Source organism: Megalopta genalis, chromosome 11 (genome assembly GCF_051020955.1).
Source record: "Megalopta genalis isolate 19385.01 chromosome 11, iyMegGena1_principal, whole genome shotgun sequence".
Lineage (NCBI taxonomy): Eukaryota > Metazoa > Arthropoda > Insecta > Hymenoptera > Halictidae > Megalopta > Megalopta genalis.
The window spans coordinates 14206569-14230997 of NC_135023.1; the positions used below are offsets into that span (position 1 = coordinate 14206569).

The 24429-nt window shown below is 36.4% G+C and overlaps 1 protein-coding gene across 2 annotated transcripts in view; it reads right to left on the bottom strand.

Moving 5' to 3' along the window:
• LOC117219183 (uncharacterized) overlaps positions 1-14784 on the bottom strand; it is a 29133-nt gene extending 14349 nt beyond the window's left edge. The window contains exons 1-3 of one of the 2 annotated variants that reach the window (XM_076525176.1): positions 14570-14784; positions 9869-10128; positions 4385-4528 (exon numbers count right to left, since the gene is read on the bottom strand). In XM_076525176.1, coding sequence (XP_076381291.1) covers positions 4385-4528; positions 9869-9929 — 205 coding nt within the window. In that variant the 5' untranslated portion in view covers positions 9930-10128; positions 14570-14784. Of the gene's footprint in view, positions 1-4384; positions 4529-9868; positions 10129-13263; positions 13414-14569 lie in introns of those variants that run through there. The other variant, XM_076525175.1, reaches the window with a different exon arrangement.
• Positions 14785-24429: the final 9645 nt, after the last annotated feature.

Sequence of the window (24429 nt, forward strand, 5' to 3'; positions counted from 1 at the left end):
AGTGCCGTGAAACACGAAAATGTGATTGCGCGGCAAAAGTGCATAATCCGACCGTGCAGCGGATTGCATTGCACGCAACACGTTCTTCTGCTGTTACGTCTGTAAATGGCACGCAGCAGAACAGGTTTACGCCAAATCTGCGTCTCCGACGATCAGATCGTTGCGTATCTTTCCACAAAATTTCGACTGCAGGTAATTATTTCGGTTCAAGGATACATCACGTGGAATTCGCCAACTGAAACACCCGAGATTTCTCTGCCGCGACATTCGCAATTACCACACTGAACACCCTTGACAGTCAACGAGAACCGGCCTGCTAGCCGCTCGAAAAAAAATGTGAAATCAGATCAAGCCATTTTCGTGGACGTTCACTGCCAATGGCGAAATTCGATCTAGACGTTAGGCGAATGGTCACTACAGCGAAATACGATTTAGGTGCGGGCAAGGGAAAGCGATCGTTCTCGCTGTTGTCTCGCATCTGGATCATCTGTAGGAACCACTTTCGACTGCGGTGGCGGATCATTAGCCACACCTATGCTCGAATTTGGCCATCGGTTGAAAAACAAGCTCGTTTTTTTTCGGAACCGCCTTATGAAAGTGTATCGAATCCGTTTAACCTCTCACATTCCTATTACTTTTGCAAATATCTGGATTATCTGTTGGTCACTTTTCTAGAAGACGTGATCTTTCTTTATTCGAAAATGGTAATTCGAGTACCATTTTCAGTTATCTTTATTTTAATACCACTTTCAATAACATTTTTGAAACCATTTTTAATACTATTTGTAACTATCGTTTAATCAGCGAATTATTTCATAGGATTCGATATTATTTACTGCTTCGCGAATCAGATTTAGAAAAATGGCAAAAACTTGTTCTTAATGGAAATTATGGAGGTTCAAGAATAAAACTTTAATTATTTCGGATTATATTTATACTGTGATTGTTTATATTATATAATTTCCGCTGTTCTTCAATCTCTCCAGAATAAGCATTCCCTTTTTAATTTTTAAATACTTTTTATGATATTTTAGATTGTATTTTGCTTCAAAAGGTATTTCATTTCAGACGAACGTTTTCTGGACAGAATCTAGAATTAATTTCTTAGTGAGTTAAAATTTTGCACGTGTATTTATACGTGCTTCAAGTACTAACACAAACTTTTATAAGTAATTTTATTGAAAATTGGGAGAGTTATTAATACAAGCACGGTAACCGGCTCTACTAGGCCAACTGTGCTTGTGCTAAATTAATAATTATTAATATTTATGAAATTAAGTTAAAATTTCCATGCAAATTGTACGAAGTTACAAAATGTGAGCAAGTTGGAGAAAACTACCACTGTTCGAAGTCACCGATAAATCAGTTCAACGTACCCCATTGGCTTACTTTTGATCAGATATCAGTCTTCGCTTTTTTCTCGAAAACTGGTGCCACGACGCGAAATGAGGGCGGGAAAAAAGAGGAATCGGCCCGGAGCTCGTTTTCGCGCGATTATGTCACAAACACGGCACACGTAGGCGCATCTGTCCTCGTCTCGGCATTTCTCTCGTCTTTTTGTCCACGTCTGGGCCTCCACGATCCGGTGATCCGAAGCGAGTACGGCGAACATCGAATTTTACGCGTGACATACCGTAATCAGTCGAACCGGGCCGGGCCGGGCCGGAGCCGGGCCCGCCTCTCTCTTATGCATAACGAATCGATTCCGACGATGTTTCGAAACTGGCTTCTCTTTGCCGGGAAATTTGTTCCCTTGCACAACCAGTTGTTTTTAATGACACGCGTAATAACGAACACTTTTATTGCGTTCGCGCGCACCACGCGGGAGAAGTGCTACGGTTTACGACGGTGAAATCGCAGCACGTTGTTCACGGGTTCGGTTTTCGTTAACAATCGCGACAACATTGTCGCGTTAACACCTTGCACCGTGATTTTCTCAGCAGACGTACGTTGCGAGTAATTTGTTTCAGATTGTTTGTCTATTGTTGTGGAGAAAATTCAATTCTTATTTCTGTCAATTTCAGCCGGGAATTATGGTTATTACTAGACAGCAGACGTAAGTAGACGAAATGCAAAACATTAAATACATTTAAAAAAAATTTTATATGTTGCTGTATTAATTTGATCTCGTTTAAATGATCAAGAAAATAAATAAATAAATGAAGTATGTAGCTGTCTAAAAAATCTGTAGTCTATTTATTACTCTAAGATTGGTGGGAAGAAAATTCAACTATCCTAATTTGTATTATTTAACGGCAAAACCACTGAACTTTAAAAGTAATCCATGTGTATGGTTTTTTAACAACGAAAAGACTGAAGTATTTAGATCTTCCGTCATTTTTATTCCACTGAATGCTTGGATTAAGAAATTTATTCAATCATTTTCTATGGAAAGGTCCTTATAATTCCAGCAAGTTTAGCTTGGAACAAAACATGTAAAACCGGTAATTTTAACCACCTCGATAGGTTTGGTGTCGATTGGAAAATTATTTTATTTTTAATACTCTCACCAGTAATTTTATTACCAATCGAAGTATTTCAGTTTATACCAAATTTCATTTTGACGCATGAAAAATATTGTTTAGATTTGCAAAACCACGATGCTAGAGATAAAGAGATTGGCAGGGTGTGAATAGCAACAGTGTTGAAAATGTGAATGAATGGACAAAGACGTATTGGGAAAGTGGATAATGTTGCACAAATTCAGCTGCTCATGAAGATGAATTGTTGCAACAAGTGGATTTTGTACGGAAGGTACTATTGTTACGTTGTTGCGTATGAATTTTAGAGGAACTTTATATTGTGTGAAAGTTTCTTCTCATTTTCCTCTTTAGCCATTTCTGTGTTATTAACATTATTATTATCATCCGAGATTATTATGCAGAATAAAAATATTTTACATCGCCGGCAACAAACTGTTATCTTCATCCTTAATCGTTTAGATTGGAAACAATGTAACAATATTTGTATAATAATTGAAGCACGAAATCCAGTCCAGTTATTATAAAAATAAACGATGTCACATAATAGCATGCTTCATAGAGGAATATTTTTTTTAGTATTTTTAACTCTTAGCCCAATTCTCTGAATTCTCAGCGAACTGTATAAAATCGTTATGAACTTTTCTGGCAATGTTATGCAATACGAATCGTAAATGTTCTTTTGTTATTCGCGTGCAATTTGCATTGATGTAATTGAAAAGCAATCGTGTTTGCCACAAAGTTGACAGTAATCCTCAATTGAAACACGTCTTTACAGCCGTCGAAGTATTTAGCCATTTCAAAATATCACTGAAACTTGTTTGATATTAATCGAATCGGTGACGACAGTCCATTAATCATCATGATAAAGATAGTTTTCGCGACTGGAAGTTGGTGACATAATTACGCGTAGTCATTGACACAGTCGAGAAATATAAAAGTTGCTACAAGAAATTCTAAGCAGCAAAACCGTTAAATAATTCTACAGATCTAATGCTCGATTTGTGAATGAGCATAGTTCAATTTTAGTTGTCAAAGGACGATGATTATATATAAATAGATCGCGCATAATAGACTGAAAGTGAGAGTAAGATTGCTCGAGTATAGTATAACAAACGACTGATCGTAAGAACATACGTTGCGGTTAGGTTTCGATATCCTGTTGCAAGTTCAAGGATGTGGTTGCATCTCTATGGATGCAGTGTTTATGCAATCATTCCTTACACCAGTAACTGTGCTCACTATGAAAATATTTGAATACTGTTATCTCTAACAGCAGACAAAACGAAGAATAGACTCAACTATTATTATTATTTCAAATTATACTTCCACCATATTGTTCCGCAGTTACTATAACATTCTAAAATTTTGCATTTCAGAAAATAGTAATTGTGGATCATTAAATCAATTAAATCATTAAGATCTACTATTTACAAATCGTGCCTTGTTAATCCGTTCATTGTTTTTTTTTCACGAAGACAAACCTTGTTCAACTTTTTTTCATTTCCTCAATGATTTAATCATTCCGCCTAATGTTACAATGTGACTAAGCCGCGAAAATGTTTCGCATGCCGCTAATAAAGTCCGATGAACAATGTAAATACCACTGTAAATTGCCTCCGGTGTAAATACAACGATATGAATTATTAAAACCATAATTCCATCGCGAAACTTGATTGATGCTCCTCAATTTTGTATCATTATAGTTTCCATGAATACTTGCCTCCTCGTATCCCTGTAATCCGGTAATCATTTTCCCGCGCATCCGATCGTAAACGAATAAGAAATCGAATGACATAATCGTTTGTGCTAAACGAGTATCATTTTCCGTTAAAAGCCATCAGGAGCCTGTTACGTACTGTTATTGATCACTATTCCGAATTGAATATACCGCAAGAACTTACCGGAAGTCGAGAGATTTCGCACGTCGTATCCTTGATGCACCAGCGTGGTGCACCTGCAGACTGCATTGGTCAGTTGTTCGACGTCCGAAACGGAAGTATAACAGACGACCTCTCTTCCTGGCGATGTTTTCTGTTTCGGGCATTCTGAAAGAATTAGGAGAGCCCGTTGTAATATGCGTCCAGCCATGTTTCATTCATACCTAAACCATTTCTCAACTTTAAATATTATGCTAATTCATTATTCAATTTTATTTTCACTTTAAATATTCTGCTAATTTATTATTCAATTTTATTATAGACCATAAGCTATATTGTTTGTACAATTATTCGTGCTAACGTCAAAGAAATTAATAAATTTTAGCAGCATGTTACAAATTACAAAATTATTCAGTTACAATTATTTTTATTTTTATTTTAGAAGTTGTTCAATAGGATTCAAAATTGTTATATTATATCAAAAAGGAATTTTAAAACGGTTGACAAGTTTTTTTGACAAAAATATAACCGACTATGCTTAGGATTATTTAGTAATGTTATGTATCTATTTATTCAAAATATTATTTAAGATGCTCCTTCTAGAGACACGTTAATTGTTCTATAAATTATTCTATAAATTTTCTATGTATTTTAAATAAATTGTGAAAGATCAGATGGTCAAACAATAATATGTATTTCTATTTTGGATCTAAATGGACCCGAACTTTGTCTTCCAAATGTTAAATAATAATTCCAAGACATATTACTATATTATATTACTGATAATGATTTCTTACTACTCGATCGAAACTGACATTGCCGTTTAAAAAATTTTATATTCTGAAAATCAATTAATCGCCAATGGTTAGGTAATTTACCAGACAACATAATTATAATTTAGTTTATTAATTTAAGTTCAAAGAAAAGACCTTTATAAAATCAAATACATTGACTGTTCCGCGTAAATATCTCCGGCAGTATAAAACTAACGAAAGAAAGGCAGAAATTCAATGACAGCTATAAATGCATAAAATCCTAACCGTTAATAATGCCGCAACGCCGCATAATAAAATAGCCTTTGTATGCCCGTCTATTATACCGCAGGATTGTTTCATAACAAAAGTTGTCTTTTGACATTAATACCCATTTGATAACGCATTAATGGACACGTCGGTAGGAAAATTGAACGTTCGGAAACCGAGCGGACATAGCGGTACAGATCAGCAATTTTTTTCACGGCCCTGAGTGCTCGAGGTGTCGCGAAAACGAACCAAAAATTAACGTCTCCGGGGATCCGTTTATTATGCACATTGATTGAACCTTGCCGTTGACATCATCCACCGCACGCTATGCAACTGTTGCTATAATAATCGTTTACATAGTCGCGCGCAGCCTTTCCATTCTCCGGCGAGAAAAAAAAAAGAAGAAGGATCGCGGCGGCAAGATGCTCTGAACGTGAAAATGAGACGCGACTGTTATTAACGATCAATTTTTCATATGCCGACAGACGTGTTAAAACCGTTCCGACGTTTTATGGTGATGGACACACATTAATTATCAATGCGAGGTGACACGAAAAAGACTGCGTTCTAAAATTATCTGAGTTCGTCTGTGTTAATCGATCAGGGACGCACATGCTGGATGCATCGGAACGATGCAGTTTTCAAATCGCAGTGGATAAATTAATGCATTTGTTCCCGCACATTGAAGAGATCGAAGACATTTTTTACGAACACGCTACTGAAATATCTAGAAATCTTACCGACAAATTACTTTTAAATGTTACGTACGTTTTCAATACGATCGTCAAATATTTCAGACTCGAATACATTTTTTATCATTACGATCAATAAATTAAATTAATATTATTATAATGACCGTAAATTGTTATAAATTAGTTATGATAATTAACGAGTGTCAATCGTCAATGATTAATCGCGTTATTTTTTTGTCCAACTTTGATTAGAATGCATTTTCCAACAAAAATACTTTTCAACAGAATGTTTAACAAATAATTTCTGTGGTATAACCAACAAATAAATTAATTCAGTAATGAAAGGGTACAAGAATGATAAAAAAATGTACCTCTTTACCTCGTAACCAGTTTAGCTGTTGCAATCTCTTTGAAAAGCGAGCAAGTTACTGTAATTACACTGTATATACTTGATTCTCTTCATATTTTGTTTAAACATACCGCTTTTACAAAATCTATAATTCAATCAAGAATATCATTATTGTTTAAATGTTTGACTATATTCGAGGTAACGATGAATTTTGTATTAATAATTTATCGGAAATAAAAAGAGATCAAATATCAATTTCGAATTCGGGTAATCGAAGTATAATTCTTAACATTTTCGACGAATATACTCGTCACGAAGAAATGGCAGTATCCAGCGTCACGACGAGTATACTCGTCAAAAACAGCAAACTGGTCGATGAGAGAACTATCATTTGGCGTAGAAATGAGTTTCACCGTGTACCGAAAATGGCTCACGCGGCACGGAACGTTTTAATCTGTTTAATCGGATAGCTTTGCAGAATCTGCATCGTTATCAGTTGTTTTGATAGGAAACAGTTCCACCAGGAGAAAGCTCGGAGAACGCGTCTCTTTTTCAGAAATCGCGTGATCCTCGGTCGAAATGGAAAGTCTGTTTGCCGATTGTCTGGCGAAACTCGCGGTAATTGGTGTATCGATGCACCAGCCCGCGAATGGAATCTCTTCTTCGGATTCTCGCACGCGTCCCGAGCCGTTTTCGTGACGTAAATGGCACCGTCCTTGCGCGCGATGGGTCGCGAGGATCGTTGCTCCAGTTGCCGATGGCGCAATCCAACCTTAGAGGACAGGACGTTCCCGATACCGGCGAATCGGCTCGCGAAACGGTTCGCGAAAGCGCGCAACAAGAAGACGACCGACGATGCGACGCGCGAGGTGATAATCGCGCTCGTAACTGTTACTCTCGATCGAACGTTGAGTTGGAAGTGACATCATGCGATCGACTGTGTTTCTATTTCGGTGAACGTCGTACAGTCAAATTTTCACGCGGTTTTTGAAACAGCAATGTTTCACGCGTTTTTAACTCTTTTAGTGATTGATTGGCACCTTTGATTTTTGTCTGGAAATCACGGCGAGTACGTCTGCAACGTGATGATACTTGTGTCTGCGAGTTTACGGATTTAGAAACTCGAAGTGTTTCTAAATTATTGTGTAAATCGAAGATGTGTTTAAAAGTGCGTAAACGAAGTGCTCCAGTGTGATACGTGGATCAATATAAAAGGTTAAAATTTTATTGAATCTATTTTAATTTCTATTTTTCTATTAATTATATTATATTATTATTATTATTATTATTATTCATTTTTAATTTTTATTAATTTTAATAGATTGATGAGGACGTAATAAGGCTCTTAAGTTATTTTAAGGTTTTTATTCTAAACTGACACTTTATTGACATAATCGATGATAGTTATAATTTGAAAAACTATTAAAAGTTATTAAAACACTTCGAAACATGGCTAATGGAAAATATTTAGTGCATCAATTTTTGTCTTTAATGAATTTTTACTTTACTATTTACCCTAATGAAATGATTGAAATTCATGTTTCTAGACAATGGTAATTAGAAATGTTGAAGTACTGAAAACATTTTTTGAAATTAAAAAATTTCGTATAATTATCCTAGTTAATTCGATAGTTCGTTACTTAATTTAGTAATTTGCAGCTTTCATTGATGACAGTTTTACGAAATAAATACAAATTAATAAAATGAAAATTCGTATGAAATAAATATAATATAGAAACATAAATAAATGTCATAATAAATTCTATACGAATAAAATTTGTAAAGTATTATAAATTAAAGAGATTCAATAATTCTGATATATTAATTTGTAATGCAATAAAAATTCAGAGGTCTAAGATTTCATCTACTCTGCAGAGAATAAAAATAGAATGAATGAAATAGAGTTGAATAATTTATAGCGTGAAATTCTGTTGCAACTATTCTATATGAAAAAAGGCGCTCATTAGCGTAAAATGGCGTGACCTACGTAGCATGTGGCTCTTGTTTAGATTCCGTCCATTCATCACTCTCATTCATAAACCCAAACCTTGCCGCATCGAACGTAACGGAAGCATGCTAATTACTGTAAGATACTACACATTAATTGTAAGTTTCTCATTGACTGTCTATAAAAGTTGCGAATTTTATTCGATGAGCACTAAAATTATAATTAAACTGAATAATAATCATAATAAATACACGCCGAAGTATAAAACTATCTGCAGCAAAAGTATAGTTTTTTTTTAGCAGTTCATTTCCAACGATTCGCACAACTTCGTAGATGAAAATTATCTAATCGAAAGCGACCGGTGAAAGTGATTAGCAATCTTAACATATTCCAGAAAGCCTAGTGTTTGTTCATTACGCACTCTTTGGTTTTAACTCGCGCTCTCTTCTGCAAAATGAATTGACTGGGTGATCAATCATTCACTGCGGCGACACTCGTTAGCATTGTTTCATACACTACCAAAGACAGCTTATTACAGGAATTTTCAAATGATTTGCGTGCACGACAATATTAATTTTCAATTCTTTAACGAATAAATCACAAGACAATTCATCAAACATTCAGTGCAGATAATCGTAAGCAGACGAAGCAAAAATTAACTTAATACTCATTCGTTCCTTACTTTCGCAACATGAGATTTCTCTTGCTGTTAACAAAGCTAAACTAGCTAAGCCAACAAATTTATTTATACAAAAGTTCTGTGTAGTTAGCCATCTTTTATATTTGGTCAAACAATGTGAAGAGAGCATGTAGGACACAATACCTTCAACGTTCGCAACAATTGTGTACGAGAAATGTGTGTCATTTTTAACTCTTATACGTGCAACTGAATATATTTTTATAACAATGACCATTATTCAGACGTTATTACATTCATTTGTATTTTAAAAATACAACGATCTCAAATATCAGAAGTTTGAAATTAATTCCACGCTTCGAGCTTGCAAAAGTTAAATATGAGTCGAACGAGGAAGAAAACTAAATCTATCGAACATTAAAAGTTACTGACATTTGTTGTCTTCTAAATTTGTATTATGATAAAAACATTTATACAGCCAAATTGGAAAATTGAATTTATCTAAATGTAGCACGATTTTTATTATAACACGTGCCTGTATAAAGAAATTCATTTAAGCAAATGAGAAAATTTAATTCATTTAAACCTTGCAGAATTATTATAATATATATTCGAATAAATTACATTATTCAATCATTTCCCAAGGAAAGATCTTCACTGCTTCAATAATTGCAAAATAAATTGTGTAGAATTAATGCTTTGTGAATGAAAAATTCTATTCAATTCCACGGAAAAATCTCTACGATTTCAACAGTTGCAAAATAAACACTAAAAGAAATTGATCATTTGTCGAAAAATCCCCTGAGATAGCAAACGAGTCACCATCACCATGAAATAGAAAGAAAAATTCGATAACTCACGTAAACCGTGTGCGAGTCCCAGCAGTCCAAGAAGGACCGTCACGATCATCCTGTCGATCATCCCGGCGGCGATCGATCCTCCGTTGTTCAGTCGCAAATCTCCGCTAGATCAGCAGCTGGTCCGCGCGCGATGGCCGAAGAAGTGACACTCGAGCCCCGAGACCGGCGTTCATCGAGATAAAAAGGAACGATCGAGACGAGTGCGGATCGGTGTTGCGACTTGCGACCGGTAGCAAAGAAGTTCGAGCGACTCGTGACGCCTAGGGGAAAGTGTTTCTGTCTTTGTCTTCGGTTCACTTCTGCGCCGAGTGGGGGATCAAAGGAGGCGAAGGATCCTTCGAGTTCGAGAGCGCGTTTCGCACTGAACCTTCGGAGGATTCGTCGCTCTCTTAGTAAACCCTACCGGATCGGATGGAAGCACGGCCGAGGAACAAGGTCCGAGGGAGATGGAGCTACGGGGATAGGACCGTGGGGGACCGAGAGATCGGGCATCAGCGGCTCTCTGGGACCGGCGGATTACCGGATCATCGGGTGGGGTACCGGACTGGCCCAGATCGGGACACTTTCCGTGTTACACGTACGCCACCAGGTTAAAAATAGGATGACTCGCGATCTGCATGATGCACCAGGCTCTGACTACCCAACCCCTTCACGAGCGCGTCCGTGTCACGGATACGCTGAATCGACAGGAGACAGTCCCCCAACTTTGAGATTCTAACATACTGCAATGATTATATTCGGACAATTTTTTAAAATTGGACCAAATGGCTTGATCTTTCTTTAGATGTTAGATTGATTAGTTTACTAGAGAATGTTTGACAAAATTGATGCGAAAATTGCTGTTAGGTGAAATAGCAAAGAAAATAAAAGACAATGTTTTATCAACTTCGTCGATTAAATGACTCGTGATTAACTGATAAAAATTGTCGGTTAAATGACTCGTGATTTATATGATGTACCAAGCTCCGACTATTCAATTCTTTGGCGATTGTGTTGGTGTCAGACACGGTTTTGCTGAATTAGTAGACGGCAGTTTCGAACTTTAAGATTTCAACGTTGGTTGTGTTAGTTGGTTCTGTGTTAGGTATGATTCTTTTCGATGGGAGAGATCTTGTTGGCTATGTGTTAGTTACAATTCTGTTCGAGTATTTGATTGGAAAGATCTTGTTGGTTTTATGTTAAGTAGGATTCTGTTCGAATGTCTGATGGGAGAGATCTTGTTGGTTCTGCGCAATCTCGTGATTAGTTCGTGCAAATAATTATGTGTTAAAAGGTACAGGAATTATGGAAACCTATCAATGATAAAAACAAGATTACGCTTATTTGCGTGTCGTTGCGTCTATCCAGAGAAAACTAAAATCAAGCACCGTATCTCTAAATTGAAGTAACACATAAATCATTTAAAGTATGTCTGATTCATTCAATAATTCCATAAAATTGAGAAAAATATAAGAAGAAAGAATTTTGAAGATTGTTAGATTTTAAATGTCGATGTGGTTTCAATAGTAATTTCTAAAAACCTTTGTTAAATACTTTTAAAAAGTGAGTGGAAATGCAACAGTTTAAATACAGTTAGGAAGTGCTTTAAAAGAATTGTGAGTTCACTTTCCAATTGAACGAACGAGTCGCCGAATTATTGTTGTCACAATCCTAGAATTCTAGAAAGTAGTGCAAACATTAAATAGTGAAACTTCAGGGGGGTATCTGAATGTACAGATTTCTGGTCATTAGTCCAAGAGTTAATTGAATGAAATGGAGTGTTTTTATACAAGACGCGCCAAGCCGGCTTGACAGATTAGTTCGTACTTTCAGTACTGTTTGGTTAAATAACCGTGAACATATATGTGTTTATTAAGAGAAATGCCTGAATGCTCTGTGACTCATAAATTCTAATGTCAACACGTGTCCTGATTACGCCTTCGACATATGGGAGCAACGATACTATGCGGTTTTCACGACTGTTTCCAGCATGAATCATGCGGCACATTACAATTAAATAAAACCATTTATTATCTTTGTAATTTGTATATAAATGCACATAATTATGACGATAGATTTCGCAAGAGAACGATGGACTGTGAACATTAAAGGATTCATGCAGTCGGCGGATAAGTTCCTAGGATTTAGGTGAAGGCAAGTGACAACTAAAAAGATCGAACTCGTTTTTAGACCGAATTCATCACGGTCGAGAGACTATCTCATATTATCTGACGCTTTTAAAAGTGAATGTCTGCCATTTTCAGCCATCGTTTTCTCTTTTAACGAGATCGCCCTGTTACAACTTTTTGACACATATTAATGCCCGCAGCATGATCTTCTAGCCAATTAGAATTCTATAATCCGCCGAGCGATGTTAACAAGCTATGAAAGATTATCATAACCACGAGTTCGTGTTTACATGTGTTCGCGCAAAATGCTTCGTGACTAAGTAAAAGTATTTGTCATTCGAATAAGTACTAAACTATCGTATATTATTGCAATAATGCTATTTAACTGCCTCGAAGTTAAGAATCAGTATGCAATAACGCTTAGCATTATTTAACCGCGGGATTAGTGTTTCGTTAGTGTCATTGGGTCAGCCACCGTACGAGAATTCCCATTCCGTCGCGACACTGCCAAGCATATTCAGCACTTTCTCTGTAACGGTGTTTATTTTGTCATTAAATTTACTCCTCGCCTCGCGTGAAAAATGATCTCGTTAACGCGCGCTCTATTAGACGCAGTTCCAGAAGGTATCCAAGGAGTTCAGGGATCAAGAGGACTTCTGGAGACTTCGGGATGCAAACAGTTTGCGTCACGCGCATCGGAAGCGTTCCGAGAAATACAAAAGCGAATAAATTACTCACTTGCGTCTTTACAGTATCAATTCTTTACAAATTGCAGCAGGTACTGCTGTTCGTTTCAGTTTCGTCAACATCGAAGTTCTATAATGTATCAATCCTCAAAAATGTGCCAATTTCATTGAAACGAGCTTCCATGAAACTCGGTTCCATTTAACAACAATTGCAATCAATAATGATACTTTAATTTGTCTGAACTTTATTAAGACTCGAACAGCGGACCGTTTTTTAAAGGAATCCTCCTAGATTTTTACAAGAATATGTTTCAGTATGTTCAAGATCATTCCTAATTTCATTTATGATTTTACGTCGTTTCTCTATAGACTTAATGAAACACGTGAGAAGTTCCAATTAAATATCAGAAACTGAATAGTCAAATAATAACATTAATATTCCGCTGTCCGAGTGTCACTAGAAGTAATCGTCACGTCACCTGGTACTAGATAAAGGGTTAAAAGATGCCGTAAAGACGGTGAACGGTTCGACGCAAGCTCTTCGCTGGTTTGTTAGGACTCTACCGCAGAGGATCCCCGAAAACGAAAACAATGATCGTACCTGGATCACAGCTGATCAGAACCGCGCGCCGCGACCGACTGGTTCAAACTACCATAAGTAATTCGAATCCTCGTCCGCATGATGCAGCACGTGTTTACCTGTTTGTCCGGTATCCAGGATAAACTCGGCTGGCCGCTAGATTAATCACCGACGTATGCTAATCGACAACGATCACCGTTGCACGATGCGACGTTACGTCACCGTGCGTTTCGCGTATTATTGTCTCCGCGAAGACATTACGAATTTATGCACGCCGGTCTTTCGAACGGTCTCCACCTAACCCCCGCCTGGCTGCGATTGGTCATTGTTAATTATTGATCACGCAAGGTGGCTTGCGTTAGACGAGCGATCGTGGAAGAGTCCTTACGTGCAGTTCCTGAATTTTCGGTCTTCGCCGAACACATGTTTTCATCTTCGTTCCGGGAATTCCGAGAAATCGATGTCACTGATTGGATACGAATGAAGCGAATTGAAAGGCGAGTGTGTAATTATTTATCACCTATGAAAATTCATTTTGTTTCAGACGAATCGCGAGATAACGAGAATACCGTGTATTTTTGATGAAGGCTGCATTGTTTTATGTTGCAGCATTGTGAATGTAGATTTTTTTTACGCGATATCAAAGATTTATGAATCGACTGCTGGAAATTCCTTCTTCAATCATTTTAATAAATTGATAATGGTACAACTAATGCTTTTAGTATGTTTCGTGTTTCACATTCGTATTCTGATAAGAACGTCATATCTTTTATGATTACATTTTAATCTTTTATTATAAACTTGAATACAATTGGAGACAAGATTTTACATCTTTTATGAATATTTCTATGGTTTTATATTTTTACACTCAGCTCGGGATGAAACTGTACGTATTTTATGAAGGTTGACGATGTCTCATATTTTTATGTTCAGCTCCTACAAAGATCTATATTATTTCATATTTTTACGATTATCCAACTTGACACGAATCGCAAAATGGTAATAACATTGAAAATCTAGTAATTTTAATACAGTAGTCAGGTTCTAGATAATATCTGACGAAAATAACTGAGTTTTACGTAAAGTACTGTACGTGCCGAATTGTTGTAGATTTTTGTACACAGAGTGCATTTTGAGATTATCACAGAACAGTAACTGCCATACGCTATTGTGTCTATACTAGCGAACGTAAAAGCCTGCCGGCATTGTGAAAACATGAATGCAGTAAAACAATAGCGGTCTAAAGATCAAACGCTGCGGTACTTCAGAAATTCGCTAAATCGTGTTGATAGATAGATCAAGGTGATAACCAAAAAAGGGTCGATACCTGAGATATCGATGGATCGCTGGAATGAGATCGTCGTCAACGCCATCAGCTGATCGTGAGAACAGTTCCTTCTGGGCATGAGTTGTCTGGATTTATGTTATTTTTAGCAGACGCGTTTCTCACACTCGGAGCTAAAACATTTCAATTACGTTATTCGAGTCCATCTATTTATTTTTATCGACTCTATATTTGTCAAAATCTTAATGCTTCAAGGTCTTCAGAATCTTTAAACTGCATACGTTTCGTGGAAGTATTTTGTAGACACTCTCAATTGAATATAATAGTTGGAAAACATCATTTTTCAATTTTTTTTGTCATTCCAATCAATTGAAATGTCTACAAACACGTTTTACTCGATATCTAATTAATTAGTTCTTCTAACAACTCAACAAAGTTTGAATCGTTTGGTCAAATTTTAAAAATGTTGTTCCGTTGCAAAAGGTGTGCGCAGTCTTTTTCTATCGAGAGTATGTGATAAGAATGAGCAGATGCAATTGAAGATGTATAAATATTGAATAATATTCAAGGAAAAATTTGGCGAACCCTTCAGATTTTAACGGGACTTTTTTCAGTCGCTTTGTTTTTACCTAGAAGTCGCAGGAAAAATAAGACAATCTGTCGGACCTTGATAAATTACACACATTTTTGGTTCCTGTATCCTGAAACGCATTTAGAGGATTTTTATTTTGCCAAGAAATTTATCGCAAATGGCTGAAGAACTAAATCATAAAAATACATCAGATTGAAATGCGAATTGCTGCGACAAAAAATATTTCAGAAATACCCCAGAAAAACGTCGAAGCCTGTGAATCGACGTTTGTTAGTTCTGAAGTGATAGGACGATGATAATTGCAGCTATTTACATTCTACTGGAGTCATGTGGAAGAACTCGGTGCCAACGAAACGAATATCCGAGGCCCACACTGAAAACAAGACGGATGATCAGGTGAATCATCGTCGATAAGGTCGTGCTGCGAATATCCAGGTCTGCGTATATATTTCACGCCGTTGCAGTTTCTTCCTACGAATTACGTCACTGTCGAGAAGAGCGACAAAGCGGTCGTTCTGTCGCCCCGGCGATTTCCGTGGCAGTGTTCGTGATTGCCACATAGAATCGACACTCCTCATACGCAATAAATTTTGAATGAGATATTGCACTCTGTCGAAAGAATGCCCTCTCAATGCTCGCGACCTTTTTCGCCTGCTTGTGGCTTTCAGCAGGTATCCATTTCCACTCGTAATTACGTTTATTTATGACCATCGAACGTTGCAAAAAAAAGACCGCAGAAAAATATTAAAAACACAGAGAAGAAAAAAAATTCGTTCGATGAAAAGAATCCGATGCAGAGCCCTGAGAATGCCGTTTCGGTTGCATTAGTCCTCCGTGAGCGGTTAAAGTTAATTATTACTGCAACATGGCTGTCAGTTGTTCAGGATTTGGCACCTTTCTCTATGATAATTATTATTTGCACTTTGTGTCATATAGTTAACGGTATGTAGCTGGATTATTATTAAATGATCATTAACTGGATTCTTACTTTGTAATCATTATCATCATTTTGTTGCTTGTTTCGATAGATTCTTAGTTACTTCATTTTTAAAAGTGAGTTAACAATTATGAAGATATAAAAAGAATTTGATAATACCATTACAGTACTTCGAACTTGTCGAAATTATTAAAAGATAATCATTTATTTTCATTTCATTTCTGTTTCTTGCAATCGCGTTGGACAATTTTTCCTTCATTTATATTATTCTTTTGTATCAGATTGCTTCAATTAGTGCTTCGTAACCTTGGCAAAGCTATGTCGATCGTAACGATTATTAAATAGCAGATTTTACTGAAAAAAAGTGGCACAATTTTAAGATGTTCCTACATTATTTACACCTTAATAGAATTATTAATGAATCAATGAACATTCCACTTCCATTCGAGCCTAAAATTTGCAGCACCACGTTCCCTTGGTCAGACGTCCCTTCTCCAACAATTCCACGAATCATGCTTCCGCGAATATCAATATCGGCCAATTGAACCATAAAATGATCGACTTCGTCCGCGATTCAACGAGCCAACAGTACCCGCAGACGCATTAATATTCTACCGTCCGGACCGAAACGCATCGGTTTCATCACAGGTGTCATACTTTCATCAGATGCGGTACGGTCGGACACGCAACATGATTTCCCTCCTGGCAATAAAATCCCAATTACCGGACAGATATCGATCGTCGTTCGGCCGTAGAGCACTCTAGATCCGCGGGGACGAGGAAAGAAAAGCGACGCGTCCATCATTCGCACGCTCCGGGCGTTCTGGTGCAATTGCAACAATGCACGCACCGACGCGCCGAGGGAAAGGTACCTTTTAGAAAATTACCGCCGGTAAAAAGACCGCGGCCACTTGAAAAGGAGACACCGGCTGCCTCGTGGTAGGCGTCCAACTGGCCGGGTACGCCTTCTAAACTGTGCCGTGGGCTTCGTCCGACGTGTGTGACGCACCGGTAGCATGTTCCGCGATGGAAAACACCGATTACGTGACCGGGAAAATATTTTTTCCGCCTGTCAGGACCATCCGCGATTTTCTCCCGCCACGATCGACTCGACAATCTTCCGCGGACGAACGAATTTCACCTGTGCAACGTGTCTCCAACTTTGCACAGTTGAGTTACATATTAGATCCAAAATGCTAGCTGAGGTACGATTTTCCAAATCTTGCGTATGATGACGAATTTATGGTTGTCGGAGCTATTGGAATATATGAGCAACAGCGTACCGGTATTATTATTTTTATTTACGTACTCATGTAGCATTGTTCCGCATTGAATGTATTTGTAGCACTCATTGTTTCTTCGTCCGTTTCCGAAATATCGTTCGATTATTAAAATCGTTTATATATATATATATATATATATATATATATATATATATATATATATATATATATATGCGATGAAATATAATACTTACCGCATTGAATGATATCTATACGATAAAACTTTAGAAAATCATGTTTTGAACACAGAAGTTAGAAAAGAAAGATTTTCTTTTTATTGAATTATAATCTGCAAACGATGTATTCCAATATTTATTATAAGGTATAACAAAGATTATTTAACACTGGTCAAACAGATAACAATGTATATTGGACGAATGAGCTTATTTCATAGTGATTTGGTTTTGAGACATATTTGATCCTATTATTTACATATTATTTTTAACGTAGGCACGCAATTATCAACGGGATATGTCAATTTTGTTTTGAAATGATGGAAAAATCTAGCTTCTTTATAAGACTATTCGATGATAGTAAGTTATAAAAATTCTCAAAGTGCGTGCATTACACGAACATTAATTTCCAAGCCAGCAGATGCAGGAGCGTCGTTTAAGAAAAATTGGTTGACTCTTTCTGAATTTTTTTATTTTAAGAGCTTGCTTAAAAGGTTTTAAGCGAAGTAGAGGTTCTAATAGTGAAGACCCGTGGTGCTGGACGGCAAGCCGTTGGAGAGAGGTAATTTTATCTTCTTCGGAAGGTCGGAGGGTCCCTGAAGACCTGCGTCTTCCTTCAAAGATGCATATTTTATGCAGTGAAGAATATTGCTGCTGCTTTTTTAATAATTGGAATTTAAATACTAGTCAATCAATTATCCTTGAGCTGTGTTTCCATCTTGTTTCGACACGTTACCGTCGTATTTAGATAATTCAGCCTTCAACTCTCTCATAAAGTTACTTTTAATTGAATCTTCGTAATAATGTCCATGAATAATAATATCGATTATACACAAGTCCCTTATTTTCTTTTCTGTAAAAAAAAAGAATGAAATCAATGAATCAAAATCACATTAGACCTTCACTTTCATTCAATTGTTTTACTGAAACTCTATCTATGAGCGTGACATGATTAACATTGTATGTTAGAAAGCAATTCAATATTAAATATAAAACGTCTCTAAATATTCTTCGAACAGAACGTTCATTTTGGAAGAAGCTAATAATCTCCACAATAGATTCAATGTAACACAAATTACACCGAAGCTTTGCTTTAATTTAGTTGTCTCAATAAGAATACCATTCGCGACGATAAAATTGCCAATGAATATTCTATATTGTACATAAAATTTTGTTTATCCTCTTCCATAAAATGCACAATTTATTTACGTACTTAATGGTCGTCAGTCTCGCGTGACCCACCGAACGTGTACCGAAAACAATTAACGCGAAGTTTCCCAACGTCCACAGAAAACGATTTGTCGATCAAGCCTCTAGCTGGCAATTTGAAAGACTGGGTCAGGAGAAATTTTCAGGCGGCGGACAAATTTATTCCATCGCGAGGCCCGATGCATGTACCTGCAAAGAAAAGGAAGACCACTGTTATCATACCAATGATCTGTCAAAACTCAACGCACAACAATGGGAACCCCGGTTTCGCATCGCGATCGTAACCACGTCTACGTAATTTACACGCGAGCCGACCTTCGTGCGCCAACGAGTCACTTGCCAAAATATCATACGGGAACAATAAAAGGATTTCGGAGAGACACGCAAGGCCAGGGAAGCGGACGTACGGCTGGTTAAATTACAGGAATACGAGCTACGCGCACTGCGTGCCGTTTGCCACGTACATGAAACCCCATGGGCACGAATTTGATCGGCTTTGCTGATCCCATTTTGTGGCAGGAAGGCGTCAATCTCCGACCGAGCTCCTTCAATGTCGTAGACGGTGGCAATCATCGTTTCAATTAAACGTGATAAACTCACCCGTGACGTTCTATCGCCTACTGTCAGATCTTGACCATTTATAATGAAAATTAGCAGGCGTTTAAATCAGTGGAAACATCGAATGAATTTAAGAAATTAGTCAAGGTTGATAAGTCAATGAAGGTAACTTTAATTTGTGTTCGGATTATCGCATTGAGTATTTAATCGTTGAGTGAATAAGATTCTTTGTTTTAATTCTGAAACACTCTAACGCCATTACAGAATTATAGAGATAAATATCTATTCTAACTACACTGTGGATCATCATGCGAGATAAAAATTGTCTGCATCAATTACAAGAAAAGGAAATGAATTGGAAATTGATTTGTGCGTTTAATCATTTTGGCAAGTTGGAAATCATATTATCGTAACTCTTTAATTTTTAAGTCTTTTCAATATCTTTCCAGTATCTTTCTATCGTAATTTTAATATTGACTACGAAGTATTAATTATTGTGGACTAAATATAAGTCATTGCTAAATAGCAATATATATTCTAAAAATACAGAAATGTTTTGAATAAATGAATTTTAAATTTTGTCTCAGCTTTAGTACAAAACTATGAAGAATTTGTCTGCGAAGAAAAGAAACAAGGCTACAAACAAATCGATAATATTAAAGTAATAAATTGTCGTTTATATCGTTAAAATCCAACACTAATAAATACAGAAATATAAAATTTTAATCTCCCAGAAATAATAATAGATACGCGAATAAATCTGTGCACGTAACTCTGGTACACAAATATAAATCCCAGAAATCCCGTGCAATAATTTTTCCAACAGTTACTTGTAAATATCTTTCAATAAATTCTTTATTGTGTACAGAAAATGTACTCCGTCGATGATCGACGCCAGTCGCAGCCCAGCTTTTCCCTGGGAATACGAATAAATAAGTGTCTGTTTGAAAAACAGTTGGCGAGATCGTTACGTATCAAACCGAGCGGAATATTTATTTGGAGCGTGCGGCTCGGGCATCGATAGGGGCATAAATATTCAATCTATCGCATTGTCTGCAGATTAAAATCGGTAAAGGAAACGACAAGTGCTTGTTCCTGTTCCGTTGCGCGAAGAAATACGTCTATATATGTATGCGCCGCGGTACATGTAGACCGATCGATCGGCAACGATCATTCGATAAATGAAACTTATGTGGAAAAAGGACCACGCCCAATGTACCTGGAGGGCCGTGCCAGACAAGTATAAAGTTACCGCGGTTACGTAAGACGCGACAAAGGCACACCATAAACTATATTTTAAAACCGTGCTTGAACCGGGCGCAACATGAACGATTGCCAAGGTTATTCCTGCTTTTGTGCTCGCTTCTTTCGTTTCTCTGGATTCTGGAGACTTTAATCGCGGGAGAATGTTCGCAGTTGTTCGCGATCATTTGCCAATTACATTTAATAAATCGTAATTACTGCGAAGTTTGACGGTGATAATAATATTTTATAAATATGTATAATATAATTCTCTATACAAATAGAGAATTGAGATATTAACATTAGAGGTGGCAGAGCATGATCAATTGTATACAATATAGTAAAAATGTTATTCAATTTTAGTACGATTATATTGCATTATTATATAATGTAATAAAAATTTTATTCGACTATAATATGCATAATACGTATAATAATATATATATAATTTAATAATAATCAATCATAATGAATTATAGACAATGTAATACAAATCTTATTCAATAATACCTAATTATATACAATTTATATAAAAAATTTGATTCAATGATGGGCAATATAATAAAATATTTATTCAAATTTATTCATTTGTGGTTAAAAAAAATATGGTTATAGTTGGAGTATAAAAGAGTATAGTTGGAGGATATGTCGTGAAGTATCTGTGCAAAAATAAGTACAAAGAAACTCGTGTCTTGTGTGTATAAAAAATAAATGAATAGTAGCAGGTGGTTGGAATATAATGAGCGTAGAATCGCTTGATCACGAAACTGATTATTTCGACAAAAGTGCATTTTCATAATGAAATACAGGAGGAAAGAAAAAAAATCGATCATTGGCTCAACACGGAAACGGGCGAGGCAATGGTGTCGCGAGATAATTTGGCTTTTCATTTAGCAGAACAATAAAGCTATAAGAAATGACGGAGCCATAAAGAAAGCCCTATCCCGCCTGACAATCTGATATTGGTGCTATTATTTCACGGTATAATTTTAAGCGCGATCATTACTGGAATATTTCCCTCAGCCTTGAACCTAACAATCACGCGAGATCCTTTCTTCCGATGGAAAGTCCCGGGACGTTGCGTAAATAGAAAATAATATTCCGCCGGAGAATCTAGAAAAATGAATCTCGCATGCGAATAAGGAAGTGAAATTTTTCCAGGGAATTGCTGTTGACTATTTCAGAGCTCGAATGTTTTGTATCTCTCGCCTAAAGATCCAATTTAGGTATCACGAACGGGGAACGGCGAAGACATAAGACCCGAGATGTCGACAAAGGCGCGTCAGAGATAAGCCCGAGGGCCCCGAACTACTTATTTCAGGCAAGTGGATTCCTGACGAGTCGATTCCTCGATGATATGAAAGTTCTCGCCGGGAGAGAGAGAGCTTATTTACATTCGATAGCAACTCGACCAGATAGCGAGAACGAGATCGGATCTTTGCGAAACGTTCGATAGACCTCTCTTGACCATTTCGGTGAACTCACCTGCTTCTGACGGCCGTACTTTCCATCTTGCATTATTTATGCACTGATCGAGAACAGTCTGGGGTCGTATTTGTCGTCGATTTGTCAGATTTCTTTTCTATTATCCTCTGATATCCTTTATAACAATAATACTTTATAATGATCTTTGTAATAATATTTATCGATCTACATAAACGGGGAGAACTTTGTTAGAAAAAGTTTAAGAAAATTTGCAATCGATAGGAAAAAAAGAAAGAAATACAGTATAAAAGAAATAGAAAAGTAGAGATAATGAATATAATATAATAAGAATATAATAATAGAATAATGAATATAAATTAAATGGCAATAAAATTGTATTGTATTCTTATTAAAAAGACATAACTATAAAGAAGTATAAACTTTGAATGAGGATTTCTCTGTAAAATAAACATTTGTCAGCATCAATTGCAAGAAACAGAAACCAAATGACGAGATCTTTCCTTCACTAATAATTTTAATCAATTCGAAATAATACATTGACATTTTTTAATCGCAGCTACTCAATTTTCCAATATATGCAAAAAATCCGAAGCTAACGAAGCAACATGAAATTTTGCATTTTGTTCAGATAACCACTTCAATATACGCATTGTTGCTAATTGATATTGCATCTGTGCAGATTGATAGAAATACTTATTCCTCTCGTCTCGAAGTAATTACCCCAATTAACCTCTTGCACTACAATTATTTACGAGATTACCAGCGCGTTAAGATCTCTGTTATTAATCTCGTTCAGCACAATGAACTTCCACACGATGCGAAATTAATATACAATACAACGAGACATTTGTCATATGTCCAGATAGTGTCATTATTTATTTAAGTTCATGTTCCCGACTAAAAGTGTGACGTGTGCAGCACGTAATTGCAGCGGATGAGGTTAATTAATCAACTAGTTCTCTGATCCGCCATCTCAATAAAAGACACCTAATTCGTCCAATAAATAGAACGAAGAATTATGCTAACATCGTAATAATCGGCCGCTTAGCACGATATTTTCAATTACGTTGTTACTTAAACGATGGTTCGCAAATGAATCAACGTCGCAAACCCTTGGCGACCACGCATTGTCAAGGTCCTGACGGCTCCTTCGGTGATGCGATCAAAGAAGAATTTCGCAGGATAATTTACTCGCCGCGCGATACAACGATTATGCACGCTCGATCCTATGCGCGAGACCATATCAGGCGCAGCGTGATCCTCGTTTCCAGAGCCTAGATATGGTTGCAAATTATTTTACAACTGGATCGTTGAGCAATGAATGGAATAAGTAGGTAAATCGACGCCTCGCCGGTGAAACGCGGGTCATTATTCAACCGTTTAAGTGCACCGCATTCATTAAACTGCTGTTCGAAACGCGATGACGCAACGCGTTTTCATTAATCGTTTAAACACGTTCACTGTCCGAGCGCCCATGATCGAATACAGGGAGAAACAATGACTTTCTTGGGACCGATTACGGGCAATTTTCTGAAACTGCGCAAGTGCATAGGCGTTACAATTAATTTCATTCGCTGTACATGTTGGCCTCAATCAAGTCGATTATCTTTATATATGAAATATTCACCGCTCACTTATGGACAATGCATGGTGATTTATAACGCTATTCTAGCTGAACAAAATTATTATTTTATATCCATATTTCTTTATAGTAGTATAATTATTATCTATATTTCTTTGTGGTAATAACGAATATAGTTAAACATAATGTTGAAAGTAGCGAAGCTCAATAAAATTAAGGTCACTTTCTATGTATGTTAGTATTTGTATAATTAAAATTATAATGTTTCTTGTACTACATTTATGCACTATATGTTGCATATATGCACTATATATTTATATGTATTGTAATTATGCATTTATATATTTGCATATATTGCATACATTGCATATTATGCATATAATATTGTTCCTTATGAAGTACAACGCAGACATGATTAGCCACTCATTGGACAGCAGATTTTTGGAAAAATCATTCTTATCGTTAAATTGCCGTAATCTTTTCTCTCTATCACATTTTACCTATTCATTTTTACAATTAGACTGTGGACGTATTAACGGGACGTATTAACTTTTGTCACAGATGCATAAAATCCGCAGTCTACCGCGTCAACATCGACAAGTATAAAATGGTAGAATTTCTAATTACAATAAATTTTTCCCAATTTTCCTTCAGTTTATAAACAAAAATGAACAATTTGAGAAGAGGAGTACAATAATAATGGATAATAAATAATAATAAAGGATAATAATCCTATCTCCTCTTCCTAAATTGTCGATTTTTGTCTACAAGCTGAAAGAAAATTAGCGGTGAGAAGAGGAGTTGGGAAGAGTACAATAATAATGGATATTAAATAATAATAAAGAATAATAATCGTATCTCCTTTTCCTAAATTGTCGAT